Consider the following 16,561-nt stretch of genomic DNA (forward strand, 5'->3'; position numbering starts at 1 on the left):
TGAATACTACCCATTACACAAAAGTAACTAATGTGCTAGTTTTCATACAAAATAAGTAGGCTATGTAACATAATTACGTACTTTAGTTATTATTAACACAGTAACGCAACAAATAGGCTATACGTTTCTCAACGCTGAGAATGAATACGCCTGTTTCTCCAGACTCGCGCTTGTCAGTCATTCACACATCACAGCACTTTCATAATCACTAAGCCATATAGCGATTTCCATTTTATTTAGATTTGTTGTTCAACATTACTTGAGTAATTTATACCCGTTTACCTTAAGGAGTTAAAAGTGTGTGACTACTGTCCTCGCTTGAGAATTCAGTCACTGTCAGATGGCGGCAGCGGAAGGAGGGCTTTGCAGTCTCTTTTTAATGATAGGCCTTACGCATTTATTAGTCATCCCCTCTTGCTATTTGGGGAAATGAACCCAGCGTTAACTCTTCCATTGCACAGCAGCTTTGTTGTCCCCCATGTACCTCTGTAAAGATAGAATATTGCTATTCTTTGAGAAAATGAAAATTCTTTATTAAAAAGCGACAAAACATGAGTGAAAGGAAGAGACAAATGAATGTTAATTTGCAATAATGAACGATATTATTCAAAGCATCCAGAGCTTAAAATTCTCAATAATTCAGGACTCTGCTCTCTTCTAATTCCATATCGATTGCTCCGCTTTCTCTCTTAAAGGGATAAAAGGCCAGAATACATAATGAAAGCAATGTTTCACTGTGTTCAAAAGCGAGTTCTGTTCGCCTCTCAGTAATTTCCTTTACTTCAAATCGCTTAACTGGATTAAACACTGTGGTCTAAATGGTGCCATGCTATACCCAATATGTCATCCCATCCAATTTACGATTAAAAACACTGTATTATGCACGACAGACCAGTAGTTGGCGATGTCACTTTCTAAAGAAACACTACGCAAATACGTATGACGTCACCATTTTCAAAAATTCGTATTCGACAATAATGGAATCATTTTCAAAAACTTGCACTTTGAAACCCGTTTTCAAATGTTTGTGTTTAGAGGCTCTCAAAATGCCATTGTCATGTAAATGAAAGGCCAAAACGCATAAAAAGTTTTTAGTTGAAAACGGTGTCATGTAAACGGGCCCTTACTGTCTGTATGCGCAAACCTACGTAGGTTTGTAACAAATTTGCATAATGCCAGCCCATGGTCTTCATTGGCTGCCCACAAACAACATCTACTTTGACTCGCCCTCAAACACTAGTATTTGCTGAGGCCTGGGAGTGTTTGGTTCATGTTGTTGACATGTCGAGAAGATGCTGTTTTCTGAGCAGTGAAAGCATCTCCACAAGGATGATGACTCAAACTGATATGGTAAAACCGACTCGCTCATTACTGTTCGTATCACTGTGTATACAAGTGTTGAGGAAGCCTCCGCAGCTGAAATTCAGATATGGTAATGACCATTTCGTTTACAACTGACAAATCAGAGCAGAGTAGACCCTAGGAAGGGAGGGTTTTAGAGAGACCGAATCCTTTATTGAACCGTTTCAGACACTGTGAGAAAAAGGTGATGCTGGAATGTATATTTTTGACGTCAGATGCAGTGTAGGAGACCTCCAAAACAATATTGGGGCCTTTAAAATAGCATAATTAGGGCATGTTAAATTTTCTAAAGCTCTAATCTGGCCATTCAGGTTTACAACATGATTTGAACAGTCAGCATTACCTTTCTACAATTGGTTGTAAATACAACAACAGACTTGTGAGCTGCATGCTCCTCCAGTTTAATATGGAAAAAACAGCTCCTTGAAGATTGAATTAGTCTTTTTGATCTCTTAATCAATTTTGAAAGTGAAGAATAAGTAGCAGAATTCTACGTTCATACTCAAAGAAAATCAGTCAGGTTGGTTGTGGGCAATTGGGTGTCAGTGAGAACATTAATTTGCTTCTGCACTTATCGGGTGAACACTTATGGTACAACCATGCTTTTGATCTGCGCTGCCACACAATATGCTCGTAACACAAGCTGTAAGATGAATAATCTATAACTTCAGGAGACCTTAATGTGGCAGGTGATCTCGCTCAGCCTGGAGGATTTGTTCACAAGTAGAAATATGTGTGTGGAGGTCTGTTGCAAGCCCATATAAATCATAACCTAGGGCAGAGTCAGAGCATTTGCATATAGGTAATGGAATATTCAAATGTGCCAGAGCTCTCGTAGATGGAGCAGGTGAGTGTGTAATGATGACACAAAGCCCTGCGAGGAACAGAAGTGATTAATGAGGACTGAACGCAACTCACGCCAACCTTACGCGCACAGGCCAGAAAACTGGGTCAAACTCACAGGTTAACGCTCAGTCAAGCAGCAGAGCAGAGACTTCTGCGGTCTTCACGTTCCACAAGTGAACGACGATAATGGCATCAATCGATGTCTACTGAGTGCAAAAAGGAAGAAAATATAGAAAAGATGGAAGATCAAGAGGAAACCTTTTGCTGTGCAGGCGAGAGTAAAAACACTATATAAAAAACATCAACAACACTGAAAACAACATTTTTTAAATGAAATATTAATTTAAAAAAAAAAGCTAACTGCACTAAATTTTAATGTTTTTTAAAGAAGTCTATTATGCTCACCCAAGGCTGAATGTGTTTGAACAAAAATACAGTAAAAACTGTAATATTGTGACATATCATTAAAATTTAATCCTATTTTAATTTACTTTAAAATATAATTCATTGATTGCAAAGCTGAATTGTCCGCATCAATACTCCAGGCTTTAGTGTCACATGATCCTTCAGAACTTGGGCGTATTCTATGCTGATGGTTTTTTGTTGTCGTTGTTTATTTGTTTGTTTTGTTGCTCAGGAAACATTTCTTATTATTAGCCTATCAATGTTGAAATCAGTTGCTTAATATTTTTGTGGAAACCGGGATTTTTTTTTTTTTTTCAGGGGTTTTTGATGGATAGAAAGTTCAAAAGAACAGCGTTTTTTTAAAAATTAGAAAACATTTTTTGTAACATTATAAATGTCATTACTGTTTAGGGTGACCAGATGTCCTGTTTTTCCCGGGACAGTCCCGTATTTCAGCTCTATTTTTAGTGTCCCGACTTTGTCCCATATTTCATCTTTTCTAAAATTTAGTTACTAACTGGGTGATCATCGAACGAGTAGTAGTGTTCTGTCACGCAAGAACAGCCTAATAAATTCATCATAGAACAAAATTACCATCTAATCACAATTCATTATCGATTAGTGAAGGCGTGATAGGCGGAATCGCGCTGAATGACACAGACCAGAAGCACTCTCTCTTGCGCGCAATCAGTTTTCCTTTCGCCTGAATGGTCAAATGCACACAAAGTTGTCAAAATGTCCATCGTGTGGGGTATCTCACATAAATACAGTCGGTTATGGCTTAAGTGGACGTAAACAGGTGTGTGAAAACAGGATATGTCAGTATATTACATCCATGAATTCGGTCTTAAAGGGACAGTAGCCTAATTAAATATTTTACTGTCATGTTAATAAAACAACAAAAGATGTTAAATAAATGTACACATGGTAAATAAGCCTACTGTATCTGAAAAACAAGTTTATTGAATTCGTATCTCTATCATATTTGTTGTATTGTTTGTAATTTGTTTGTAAATTTCTTTTTTATATAACAAAATTTTTATATATATATATATATATATATATATATATATATATATATATATATATATATATATATATATAAAAATATCATGGTCATATTGCCCACCCCTTGCTCACCCGTCCCGTATTCCACCATAAGAAGAGTAGTGTAAAGGCCCTTTCACAAAAAGAACGATAACTATAAAGATAACTATAACGATAACTATATTTACATCCAGAGCAACGAACGATAACTTACCAGTCTGTTTATTATATGCTCACATGCTGCGGTCTCAAAGTGTGTGCATGTTTTTGCTTTTCTTTACACTGCTTTAACCAGCAGATGTCCTCGAGTGCTGTTTCGAGTGAATAGCTTTAGCTGACGAAGTCTGGGTGTAATAAAAACAACGCCTAGTCTTTTTCACTTCAAAGTAAGCACGACAATGTTGTCGAAACTAGGACTGGATACCTGAGGTAATTTTTATGTTACACTGTTTGCTAGCATAACGATCTCATCGTATTCTCACCATTTATTCAGAGGTTATGACTGATTGTTTTCCATATATCCATTTTCTTTAAAGTATCCTTCAAAAGGGGGGGTGACTTGTCAAAAAGTGGTGGCTTTTTCTGGACCTTCTCCGCAATGTCGTCTGCCATTTTAAATGCGCGAGCCCCTTCAATTAGAATGGATTCTGATTGGCTGTCAGTGTTTTATCGTGTAACAGCTGGAAAAAAAATACTTATGTATTTTTGATTTGTAGTGAAACCAACGATATATCGTTATCGTTATAGATGTGGTGTGGACAGTGCTATTCTTTTATATTTAGAACGATTTTTAGAACTAGATATCTTTATAGTTATGGTTCTTCAATTTCGGCTTTGTTTCTCACATTTACAACTGTATTTCTCATAATATGACTTTATTTCACATTTACCCATCTCATTTTTACTCCAAGGATGAAAACAGGCTTCCATAACATCGTGTTAAACCACATTTACAAAAATGTTTTGGTGTTGCCATGGTGATGTTATCAGATGATTAATACCATGGTACTATAGTACTATTTATATGTCATAGAACTTAATGACTACCATATTCATGTACTATGGTATTTACATGGAACTCCAAGTTTGTTCAAAGAATACCATGGTGCTGTGTCTAAAACATGGTATTACCATAGAGCCATGTCTAAAAAAAATATACTGTAACTTTCGAAAGTGAAAACTTTGCTTGCTTAAACTTCACTCAGAATGGCTCACCTACTTTTTTTCTTTTCTTTTCTTTCTTTTTTTAGAGAAGTCATGGAATTTTATCCGGATTCATTTACAATACTACCAACTCATTACTAGGGTCTCTGCCAAACGGTGACGGTGTCGGGAAACATCTAAATGTCTGAAAATACATCCTAGATACAAGCACAACTTGCTACATATACAGATCTTGCACTTTTCAAACTTCTAGAAACTTTTTGAAACAGCTGAAAAGAACAAAGCAGTCATATACTTGCCTGCTCCCTGAACAAAAACTAGAAATATTTATGTACATAATATCTACGCTTCATTAAGAGCCAAAAAATGAAAAGGGCTTGGCTAAGCTGCTTATATGCTTTATTGGCTGGCTTGATTAGACAGGAATTAATTTTTACCAAGATGGCAGGTCTCTGCAGAGCATCTTAGCGGTTTTCCCTTTTAAAACTGTCGAGGATCTCCAGACAGCAATTTAGCGCTTTAGCTCTTATAGCCCCGCTGTCTGAGATATAACTGGAGTCAGTCGCTGGAGACACCGACATTAAAGCCCAGCTCTTCCAGAGCATCTCATTGGCTGCCGGTGTACCAGCATGCAGATGAGGCCAGATGGCAGGAGGCCCCTGCTGAGGCCCTGTCAGGTGAGCACCAGAATTCTCAATGAGGGCGGAGAGGGGCGAAACTGAGCGGGAGACAGGTACTGCTGCTGCCCAGCTCAACCAACCTGACAGTTCCAAAAGAAAAAAACGCCTGCTGCCAGAGAGGATATGGGGCCCCTGGACGATGCAACGTGTCTCCCTCTATTTCGCCTCACGGTAGAACTAACAGGGCATGACTGGAGAAGGTGTGTGTCAGAGACCTCCCCACAGCCCTGTGAGCCGAGAATCCAGCTCTGATGAGAAGTGCTCGCCTGTTGACTTCACCTGCTTTCAAGCAAATGCAGCTAATGATAAAGCGGCGCATATTTAATAAGGGTCACTGATTACAGAGAAAACTGAACATTATCGTGCATTGGTGTGGATGCTAATATAGTTACTCGTTTATAGTTATCGTTCTTGGTGTGCATGGGCCTTTAGAATGATTTACAGGAAAATTAATGACATGTTATATCCCCACACTGTAAATCATGTTGATTATATTTACAGGAAAAGACTCTAGAAGTACTACAGTTAAAACATGTTAATTGATTCAATGTAAAATACCCTATGCAGTATATGTATTGGAAGTGTAATGTACAGTGAAAAATATACAGTGAAGTCCCTGCTTGACACATCGCATGTGTTTATATTATTGAAATAATTTTGTTTCTTCTCATTTTATATATTTGTAATGTATATTATTTTTTTTTGTTTTGTTTTTTTACATTTTATGTTATTTAGTTAAAGGTATAGTCCACCCAAAAATGAAAATTTGATGTTTATCTGCTTACCCCCAGGGCATCCAAGATGTAGGTGACTTTGTTTCTTCAGTAGAACACAAATGATGATTTTTAACTCCAACAACCGTTGTGGTCTGTCAGTCATATAATGCATGTCAATGGCAATTCCATCTATAAGAGTAAAAAAAAACATGCACAAACAAATCCAAATTAAACCCTGCGGCTCGTGACGACACATTGATGTCCTAAGACACGAAACGATCGGTTTGTGCGAGAAACCGAACAGTATTTATATAATATTTTACCTCTAATACACCACTATGTCCAACTGCCTTGCGCATCCATTGGTGAGATCTGAATGAAGCATACACGTGAGAGATCACTTCCGTCATCAGAACGCGTTTTTTGACCTCACCAACCGGATGCGCAAGGCAGTTGGACATAGTGGTGTATTAGTGGTAAAAAATCATATAAATACTGTTCGGGTTCTCGCACAAACCGTTCTTTTCATTTATTTATTTCTGCTGCAACTCAAACATATTAAGTTCAGCTTACTACAATGAAATTTCACGCAACTTTTTTTTATTAAGTACAATGAACTTCCATTATTATTTGAGTGAAACAAACTCACTTCATTTAATTAATTTCACTGTTTGGTTTTACAGTGGGGATAGAAGAAATTATTTTAACATTGTGTGAGAAAAATACATAAAATATAAAAGTAATGCAAATTTATTGTGCTTTGAATGTATTTTTACCTCTGTAAATGGAGTCTAGGGCACAGGATCATCATCCCTTCCTACTGCTTTTGTCAGGGAATTTTCATTATCCAGGATTATTTAGACAGAGGTGACTGGCCTTTCATCCACCACCCCTGCAATTAATCGAAAAGATTTCAAAAGGCACCGAGGCAGATCCCTTGATATAGCCATCCACTCTGTCTTAGCCAGCTAAGAAACTCCGCAACAGAGACAATGATTTAGTGGCTGTTCTTAAAGGAAAGGTCACAGCTTTCTGTATCACTGCAGTGGACCCCCTGTAAATACCTCACAGCTTCAGCTCACGCCAACCAAACTACCATGACTCACAGAGGTGCCTCATATTTCATTTTTCCCAAGAAAACAGGCTTGAGGGTGTGTATGTGTGTTTACAGCTTTCTTCACAATTCAGCTCATAAATTGTAGCTATTTGACAATAGGTACAGATGTTTGTAATGAACAGAATAATGTGTGTTTTCATGCATTTCAAGTCATTATTCTTATTATTTATTATTTTTCAACACTAATTCAATAAAAAAAATTCTACAAATAATATTGAAGGCACACTCAGTTTCCTAAACTATTAAAATGGAACGCTAATATATAAAATATTATTATTATTGGTATTAAAGGTGCCCTTGATTCAAAACTTGAATTTACCTCAGCATACTGTTACGTAACAGTCGGGGTGTACGCCCCCAATATTTGCATGTGCCAGCCCATGTTCCCAACATTATGAAAGGCATTAGACAAGGGCAGAACGTCTGGATGTGCACAGCTGAATCATCAGACAAGGTAAGCAAGCAAGGACAATAGCGAAAAATGGCAGATGGAGCAATAAAAACTGACATGATCCATGATATCATGATATTTTTAGTGATATTTGTAAATTGTCTTTCTAAATGTTTCGTTAGCATGTTGCTAATGTACTGTTAAATGTGGTTAAAGTTACCATCGTTTCTTACTGTATTCACGGAGACAAGAGCCATCGCTATTTTCATTTTTAAACACTTGCAGTCTGTATAATTCATAAACACAACTTCATTCTTTATAAATCTCTCCAACAGTGTAGCATTAGCCGTTAGCCACAGAGCATAGCCTCAAACTCATTCAGAATCAATGTAAACCAAAATAAACACTGTACTTACACGATTAGACATGCTGCATGACGAACACTTTGTAAAGATCCATTTTGAGGGTTATATTAGCTCTTTGAACTTTTTTTTATGTTGTTCAAGGCAAGCGCAAGCTCTTAGGGTGTGGAGCACGAGATTTAAAGGGCCACACACCCTGAATCGGCTCATTTCTAATTATGCCCCAAAATAGGCAGTTAAAAAAATGAATAAAAAAAAAATCTATTGGGTATTTTGAGCTGAAACTTCACAGACACATTCAGGGGACACCTTAGACTTATGTTACATCTTTTAAAAAAAGTTTTAGGGCACCTTTAAGTGTTACCATTACAAGTTTTGGAAAAAACTTGAAATTAGCAATACTTTCAAACAAATAAGGACTTAGCAGGCATGTAAAAAAAATACTAAATGCATTTTATTATTTGTCTAATTCCTTGTCCCAGGGTTCCCTGTTGCACTAGATCAGACAGAAGAAAGAGCCCTACAGTATGACTGAAGATCCCTATATGACTGATGACAGCAGATGCCTCTTTAAAGCAGTTGGAAATTACCTACAGGATATAGTAGCTGATATTAATCATTTAGGCCCTTTGAGATCTCTTCTAGGTATATACATCTCTATTCAAACCTCTTATATTTTCAAGTACCCAAGAGAATTTCTATCTCGGTGTAAGTTAGAATCGATTAGTGTCTCTGGTGTGCCTACAAAAGTAGATTGGCATATGCTGTAGGTTTCTTGTGAACATGAGTACCATGGGGACAGAAAGGAGCTCAGAGGATCAAGCACAGAAAATCGTATTGTCTGGTAAGAATGACAAGTGATGTGGTGCCCATCAAGTACTATACTGTTTGAATTTGGACACATAATGGATCCATACAACTGACTGATATAAAAGTATTGTATTAAATAATAGTCTTGTTTATAATATTTTAAAGTGCAGCTCTTTAGAGGTGGAACTGCATCTGAGAAATACAAAAAAAAAAAAAAAAATGCAGGGAAACAACTGATCGGAATTAGCCATAAATATTTGTATAATAAAGATAATAGTTTTTATTTCATTTTTAATTAACATTTATATAACATACAAATTACATATTTATACATATGTATAATATTTTATTTGATTGTAAATGTCTTAATATTAAGTAAAAATTACAAACAAAGAACAAATCCTTCTGAGAAAAAAAAAAGTATTTTCAGTCTTTTTCTTGAAACACAAGGAGTGATCAATAGAGAAAATTGAGCAATTATGGTGAGGGAACATACGCTCTCATAAAATACCTACACTTGAATCAATAAATCATAATTATAATAGAAGAGGTACAAGATGTAAAAAGTACTATAAAAAGCATTTACAGTTAATAATTTAACAGATGCTTTTATTCAGACTGACAAATAAGGAATGCTACAACACAAGCAATTCATCCTAATTAAGACAGCATGAGAAGTGCTGCAATGCAATATCCGAACATTAACACAGAAAGACACAAATAAAAGAAAGCTAAAACTGAGTGCAACATATGCTTACATTTATCTTTTGATAATGGTTACCCAGTTATTTGGAACATATATAGTCATATCTATGCTTGAATTGGTGGATTTTGATATATTATGTAAAAATGCCTGCAGTGAGCTGATAGCCACTCAACAAGAGCTGTCCAAAGATTGCAAAACTGGCTTTAAAGTATGCCTGAATATATGAACTAAACATTATCTGAGGCCTCATTGCATGCTCTACTTCACAGACTCTGAAAGCTCCCAGTCAATCAATGTTCTTCCTCTAAACAGCCTTCAAAGGACAGCTTTCTGAGGGACACAAGTTTTCAAAGAAGGGCAAATATGTAGGACAGAGGTCATTGGTCTGACTATGGGCATTTTGTTCTTTTGTAAATTTCATATTTTTAAATTCAATGACTTCTATTGCAATGAATCTGTACACTATTATTTGAAAAAAATTAACATTTAAGAGGTTCAGAAAAGGTGTCTTATAAGGGCTGATCTTAAAACTGTCTGCATGCATTTATTAAAAAAATAATTTTATGTTGCATGAATGGAGGGAATAAACCTATCTAAAATGTGGTTTGATGTAAATTCACTGAGCCACAGAAATCTCAACATCCATAGGCCTACCTGTTAAGTTAAATGTGTTTTTTTTTTTTTTTTTTTAAAGAAAAGCCACTATTTATTCACCGACAGGGGACTTGTTCAGAGCCGACTCAAATAAAATGCAATTTAAGCATAATAACTGCAATGTGCTTGAACAGATCGATCAACTACAGGAGAACCTTGAAAAAAAAAACAGTCAACATAAAACTGTTGTTTTATGAATTCTGCTCAAAGGGAATTGCTCACAAACAGTGCACAAGATGAGAAAGCCACGAAACTGACAGCAATGAACAACTAGCCGTTTACATCTCTTTTATTTTCTCACCATTTCAGTTTTTACTTTCACAGAGTACAAAATAACTCTGTCCAGAGAGCACACAGTGAGATTATGAATCCTTTTGTGGAAAATGTGCCAACATGTGCTGTCAAACAATGATTTAAACTAATTTAGTCTCCACTATTACATTATCTGAGGCAATACAAAGTGTCTTTTTTTGCAGACACACTACACAAAACAGCTTAATACTTCACTGTGTCATGCAAATCGTAACATTTAATAGTTGATGGTACAATTATCATTAATGTAACATGATAAAACATGCTAACTGTTTAAGAATGTCTAATAGAAATGCATTTGTACATGCATTTGTGTGTGACTGGATAGCATGTAACACAGAAACCTCAAATTTCTCAAACTGCAGGCTGAATATGGCCATTTTCATAGTCAATGTTATGCTGAGGCAGTATTCAATAGAATATGACTGCAATCCTCCTTGCCCTGAGTGTTAGAAAATGTCCACCTAGGCCTCAGAAATTCTGAAACCTATTCATCTAAAACTGCTTCCAGCTTTCTGTCAAATGTTAAAAGACTTCATTAAGGGACAAACTTATTTAAAATAAATCTATAATGAAAACCAGTAGCTGGTTGCAAGAAATTCCTTAAGTTAAAAAAATGTTACTCACCTTCATGTCGCTAAAAACCCATAAGATTTTCGCTCATCTTCAGAACACAAATGAAGATATTTTTAATGAAATCTGAGAGATTTCTGTCCCTCCATGGAAAGTCTATTCACCCAAAATGTCTTAGGATTGTGTATGTAACCCTGGTTCCCTGAGAAGGGAACGAGATGCTGCGTCATGGTGTTGACACTATGGGAACGCTTCCAGGCGTGACCGGTGTCTGAAGCATGTGTAAAAACATTGTATCAGTGTTGGGGAAAGTTCGACTACATGGGAGACAATATATGAGCTGCATACAGATTAATTCATGATTGAGATCTAGGTGGAATACAAGGCTCAGAGACTTATATACAGGGCAACGGAGAAGGCGGATTATAAATAACACCCGTCTCAACTCCCTCTGTATCGAATTCCTCAGATCTAGACACACCACATTATTATTCTCTCAGCCAGGTCAGAAGGGGCTCCAGAGTGGCTTCCTGAACTGATATGAGAGCAATGGTGTTTAATCAGTCTCCATTTTGGATCGGAAGAATTTGCTGAGTATCACAATCATCAGCTGGAGTGCCCTTGAGAGCCACCAGGGGGCACTCCACCCCAGACTATTGTCACTCTCTCACAAATTACATTCCCTATAATCCATTGCCTGGACTCATCACTGATTGTCTACAGCTGTGTCTAGTTACCTCATCAGTCTCACCCTATTTAAAGGGTCATGAAACAACAAACTTTTTTTGAGATGTAAACAGATATGTATAGGCTGCACATCATTGAAAACACTAAAGGTACTCATTAATGTTATTCATAAGTGAAAAATAGTTATTTTTCAATAGTTTAAAAAAGTCTCTTGTCATTCAGAGACATATCGTTGGTGTTCGTTTCCTCACTGCTACAATACAAAATTGTGTTTTCCTGTGACGCGACCAGACCAAAGGTTTGTGTGCATGTGGATTGTTTTGCTGTAATCTTCCAGCACAAATGGAAAATATGTTCACATGAGAGCGCATTACAGCGGAGAATTCAAATGTCACAAAAGTGCGGCTCACTCACATCATTCACGCGTTCAAACACAGTGTTTCCCTCAGCACAGCAGCACGTGTGTTGTTTGTATTTTGCTCGCGATGCACTCAGAACTGGAGTTTGAATACGAACACATGAAAAATACGCATGATATATGATTGGTTTCAGCGCGGAGCTTCACGTTGTTTAACAACACTAGCCAGGTGGCACATAGCTCATACAGAATAAAGTATCTGTGTTTAAAGTTTTTATTTCACACATTCTCCTGCACCAAACACACTCAAAAAAATGAACTTTCACTGTTGTTAGTTTCACTCAAATCACCCTTGTTCACATTACTACTTGAAAATCAATTGTAACTACATGAACGTAATTTAACTGCATTGTTTCTACTAAAATTGAGTATTGTCAGCTTTACTTAGTGTTTGTTCAGTCAACTTAACATTGCTGTGTGAAACGCACACATTATTGTTGACACAACTAACTGTGCAGTGGATCTGTAGTTCCCAGCATGCTTTGCAAGGGACTGCATTAGGAGAGTAAATTTAGGCATTAAAGTGTTATTTTATGTGTTTTTCAGTAAAGGGAAAGATGTTGTTAGTTTATGTTAGTGTTTAATGTTCAGTTATGTTGGACATTTAGAGTAGTTTCTGTAATGTTTTTGAATTTTGGTTACCATCATGCAGAAGAGTGTCGCCTGTGTTTAGGCTGTGAGCGCTCATATATGAATGTTTTTAGGATGAAATTCCTGCTCTCAATTCTATTGAGTTTGTTCAATTAGTCATTTTTTGAGTGCATTTTGGGGTGAGGGGCTGCATTCTGATATATTGTATCCTTTTTATTTAAATGATTATTCAAAAAATCAACATAACATTATTAAGTAAACTGTACATATAAATATTATGTAACAGTGATGTTCAAATCATTTGTATTTACTCAAAGAAATTTTGTCAGCTTTACTTGAATTCTTTTGTTCATTCAACTAAATAGTTTTTTGTACAAATTACTCAATATTGTTGCGTGGAACCACTTGACACTTATTTTTTAAGTAAATCCAACAATTAATTTTTTTGAGTGCATGAACCAGCACGGTGTAGTTATGCACACATATTTAATCAAGTCTTCTTCAAATTAATTATATGTGCAAACTGGATACAGTGGTGTAGCCTATCTGAACACGACGACACGATTATTCTAATAGACAAAAGACTGATTTTGAGTGCAGTGCTCGTAAACGTAATCAAAGTCTATTATTAGCCCTATTAAATATTCTTTTACATTTCACCCTTGTGCTTGGGAGTTTGTTGTAATTTTCTCCGTGCTCATATATTAATATTCATTATTCTGTATAATGAGTGTGTTCCATGTCTGTGCTTCATTGGTTGTTCTCTCCCCTCTTCTCCGCCTCTACACTCCCACTTTTCCAGAGCTTTACACACCCATTTTTACAGAGTTTTTGCAGCTCAGAGGTGTGAACGACCAGGGTAATAATCACCACGAGTTTAAAAAAATAGCAGAACATCTATTTAAAAACTCACCATAGGGACTGGTGATTCAATCAGCAGCGTTCTGCCCTTTTGGGATCCCTATCAGACAAAGCATGCAGGTTCAAACAGGTCAATTCAAGCTTTATCTTAGAAAAATATAAATGTTCTTGCCACTCTGATTGTTGGAAATAATTAGTATCTGATCACAGAGCTCAGAAGTGAACAGTGACAATGTGCAGAATTCAAATGACCACTATATGCTATCAGAATATAGCAGATATAAAGACTCAAAGTCAAAAGTATTATAGCAATCAAATGCTGGAAAGGTCAAAAAACCATGAGGGTGCTATATTCTATAACTTTCAGATAATCAGACACCAGCCAGGGCTCTAAAAATAAGTTTCTTTTTCCAATGTATAAAACTGTGTGATCTTAAAAAGAACTTGATTTGACTAAGCTGAGCAACTATTAAGACACATCGCTTTTGTTTGTATTTTTTTGTGCTTCCTTGATCGATTTTGCTTTTCGCATCTGTCTACATTTGGGATGATCTCTGTTTTGAGATCTTTTCATGTGAATTTAAAAATTTAAAAATATTGCATTGGGAATTGGAAGATGCAAAGGAGAGTCTTCAAAAGAGTAATCTTTAATCAGTGATTACTTTAACAGCTCTCTATAATGCCAACTGAGATTCAAGCTACTCATGGGAAGGTTGTCAAAGACAGTAATTTTTTAAAGGCCAATTGTTTGTTATAAAACTATCATTTTTGTTAGACCCATAATAATATATGTCATTTTAGTGGTAAAAAACACTTCAATAAAATCACTTAAAAAATTTACTGCTGCTAAAAGTGTTAGTATCATTTCCCATGTAGACTATTTGGGTGCTTTTGGTTTCCACAACACAACAATTATCTTGAAACAGGCATTGCCATAGCAACACTGACACTTTTGGAGCGATACTGTGAGAAGTGGGTTGTTTTCAGAGGGTTGGGACGAGTTTGAAGGTCGCTGACATGGACACAGGTCTTATATGGTAATTGTCATGGGCAGTAGCTGCACTAATAAGGGTTAGATATAGAATGGACCCACCAAGCTTTTCCAGGAAGGGTATTGATTTTGCTGTGTGCAGCTGATGGGCAAGTGGTGGATCAGCAGGAGGAGAAAATAGCAGGATTGAGCTCTAACGAGAGCAGGGCGTACACAGGAAGTGATGACATAGAATGGCGGCTGGCAGAGTGCGTAGGATACCATATCTGATCCATGTCTGCTCTGCTCTTTTAATAGTGGGCTGAATAATGATTTGGGAAGCCTGTTGGCAATTAAGAGAAGATAAGAACAATAGAGGGGGAGGGAACACAGGATGCTTCCGATAGCTGTGGCTTGAGATCAATGTCTTACTGAGATGCCTATTCCATATCATTGGGTTGGTAGCATTTGAGCATCTAAATACAAAGCTGTTGGGGCTTTTAGGACCATCTAATCAGGTCACAAAGTAGTCAAATAGGAAATTTCATGCAGTGGACATGACATTTTCTATTTGACTACTCTGAACCGTACTTTGAATAGCATTACTGGGTGAATTTACATCCTTGAGCCTCTTAAAGAAAATATAAGAGATAGTCATGCATTAAATAGCAGCATGCTTATATTCATTCTCTGTTAAACAACATTGCAACTGCATAAATATGATATTCCCAGGTCTCCTTTTTTGCCTCCTCTGCATATATATACCCTGGAGAAATAGGCAGACATGCAGGATCAATTTTTGAAAAGTGTTTGTCAAACTGCTGTCACAACATATTTGCTTGTGAATATTTGCTTTATCATCAGTCTCTGAGACTGGCATTCCATTCTTGCCCTGTGACTTTTGAATGTCAGAATATTATGATGTATGTTTCTGCTGTGCACCGGCATTGATCGTGCACAGTTAAACCAGAGCTATAGATCAAGCTTCAGCTTGTCCAGTGGCGAGTAATTGCTCTGTATTGCCAATCTCCGATCAATAACCATCTAACATAACCTATATGAGATGAATCTCTCTTACTATGCATATTTTCATTTAAAGGGTCTATTGACACTATGTTGGGGCCATCATGTGGTTTACTATCATTCAAAAACTGATGGTTATGAAAAACTTTTTAAAGACAGCCTCTTTAAAAATACATCATTTCAGAACAATGAAGCTGCAGCAAAAATGGGTTTACCAAAGTGCCAAGGGGAAAGATCCATTTCAGCAATGAAAAAGTGAAAGATAAGAAGCACAGAAAACTCAATTTTGAAACAGAAAATGTCAGGCTATCAAAAAATGATGAAACATAAAATGTTCATTCAAAGCTGCCACTTAAAGCCTGTTCACACCAAGGATGATAACTATAAAGTTTTAATAATCAATCTAGTCTGTAACAGTAACGACAGAGGAACGATGTATTGGAATCACTTTCGGAACAATTTTTTACAGCTGATGAATGATAAAAATAAAATTGAGAGCCAATCAGAATCTACTCCAGCAGTTAAAGCGACAGACAACATAACGGCAGTGCACACTCATAACTTTAGTGTCCATTGGCGTGGACGCTAATATAGTTAGCATTATTGTTATCTTAATAGCTATTGTTCTTGCCGTGAACGGGTTTTTGGACCTGGTTCATCAATTATACATTGCTGTTCTATAATTTATAGACACATTTTCTATCTTAATCTCTTTTCAGAATGTAGGCTGCATCTGGCCATATCATGGATGTAATTCATTGATAATTTCTATAGATAAGCTAGTTTAATGGCATTAACAATGTCTTTTAGAACCTCAGCATGAATTGCACTATAAAATTTGTTTGGCTGATATATCTTAAGAAAAA

The 16,561-nt window shown here is 36.4% G+C and overlaps 1 protein-coding gene across 1 annotated transcript in view; it reads left to right on the forward strand.

The window, feature by feature from the left end:
* The first annotated feature begins 2,200 nt into the window (after nucleotides 1-2,200).
* Nucleotides 2,201-16,561, forward strand: part of eif4g2b (eukaryotic translation initiation factor 4, gamma 2b) — a 51,555-nt gene continuing 37,194 nt past the window's right edge. Inside the window, exons 1-2 of the mRNA XM_067389389.1 lie at nucleotides 2,201-2,209; nucleotides 5,357-5,501. Coding sequence (XP_067245490.1) covers nucleotides 2,201-2,209; nucleotides 5,357-5,501 — 154 coding nt within the window. The remainder of the gene's footprint in view (nucleotides 2,210-5,356; nucleotides 5,502-16,561) is intronic.

The sequence above is a fragment of the Chanodichthys erythropterus genome, chromosome 7 (assembly GCF_024489055.1).
Source record: "Chanodichthys erythropterus isolate Z2021 chromosome 7, ASM2448905v1, whole genome shotgun sequence".
NCBI classification, from domain to species: Eukaryota; Metazoa; Chordata; class Actinopteri; order Cypriniformes; family Xenocyprididae; genus Chanodichthys; species Chanodichthys erythropterus.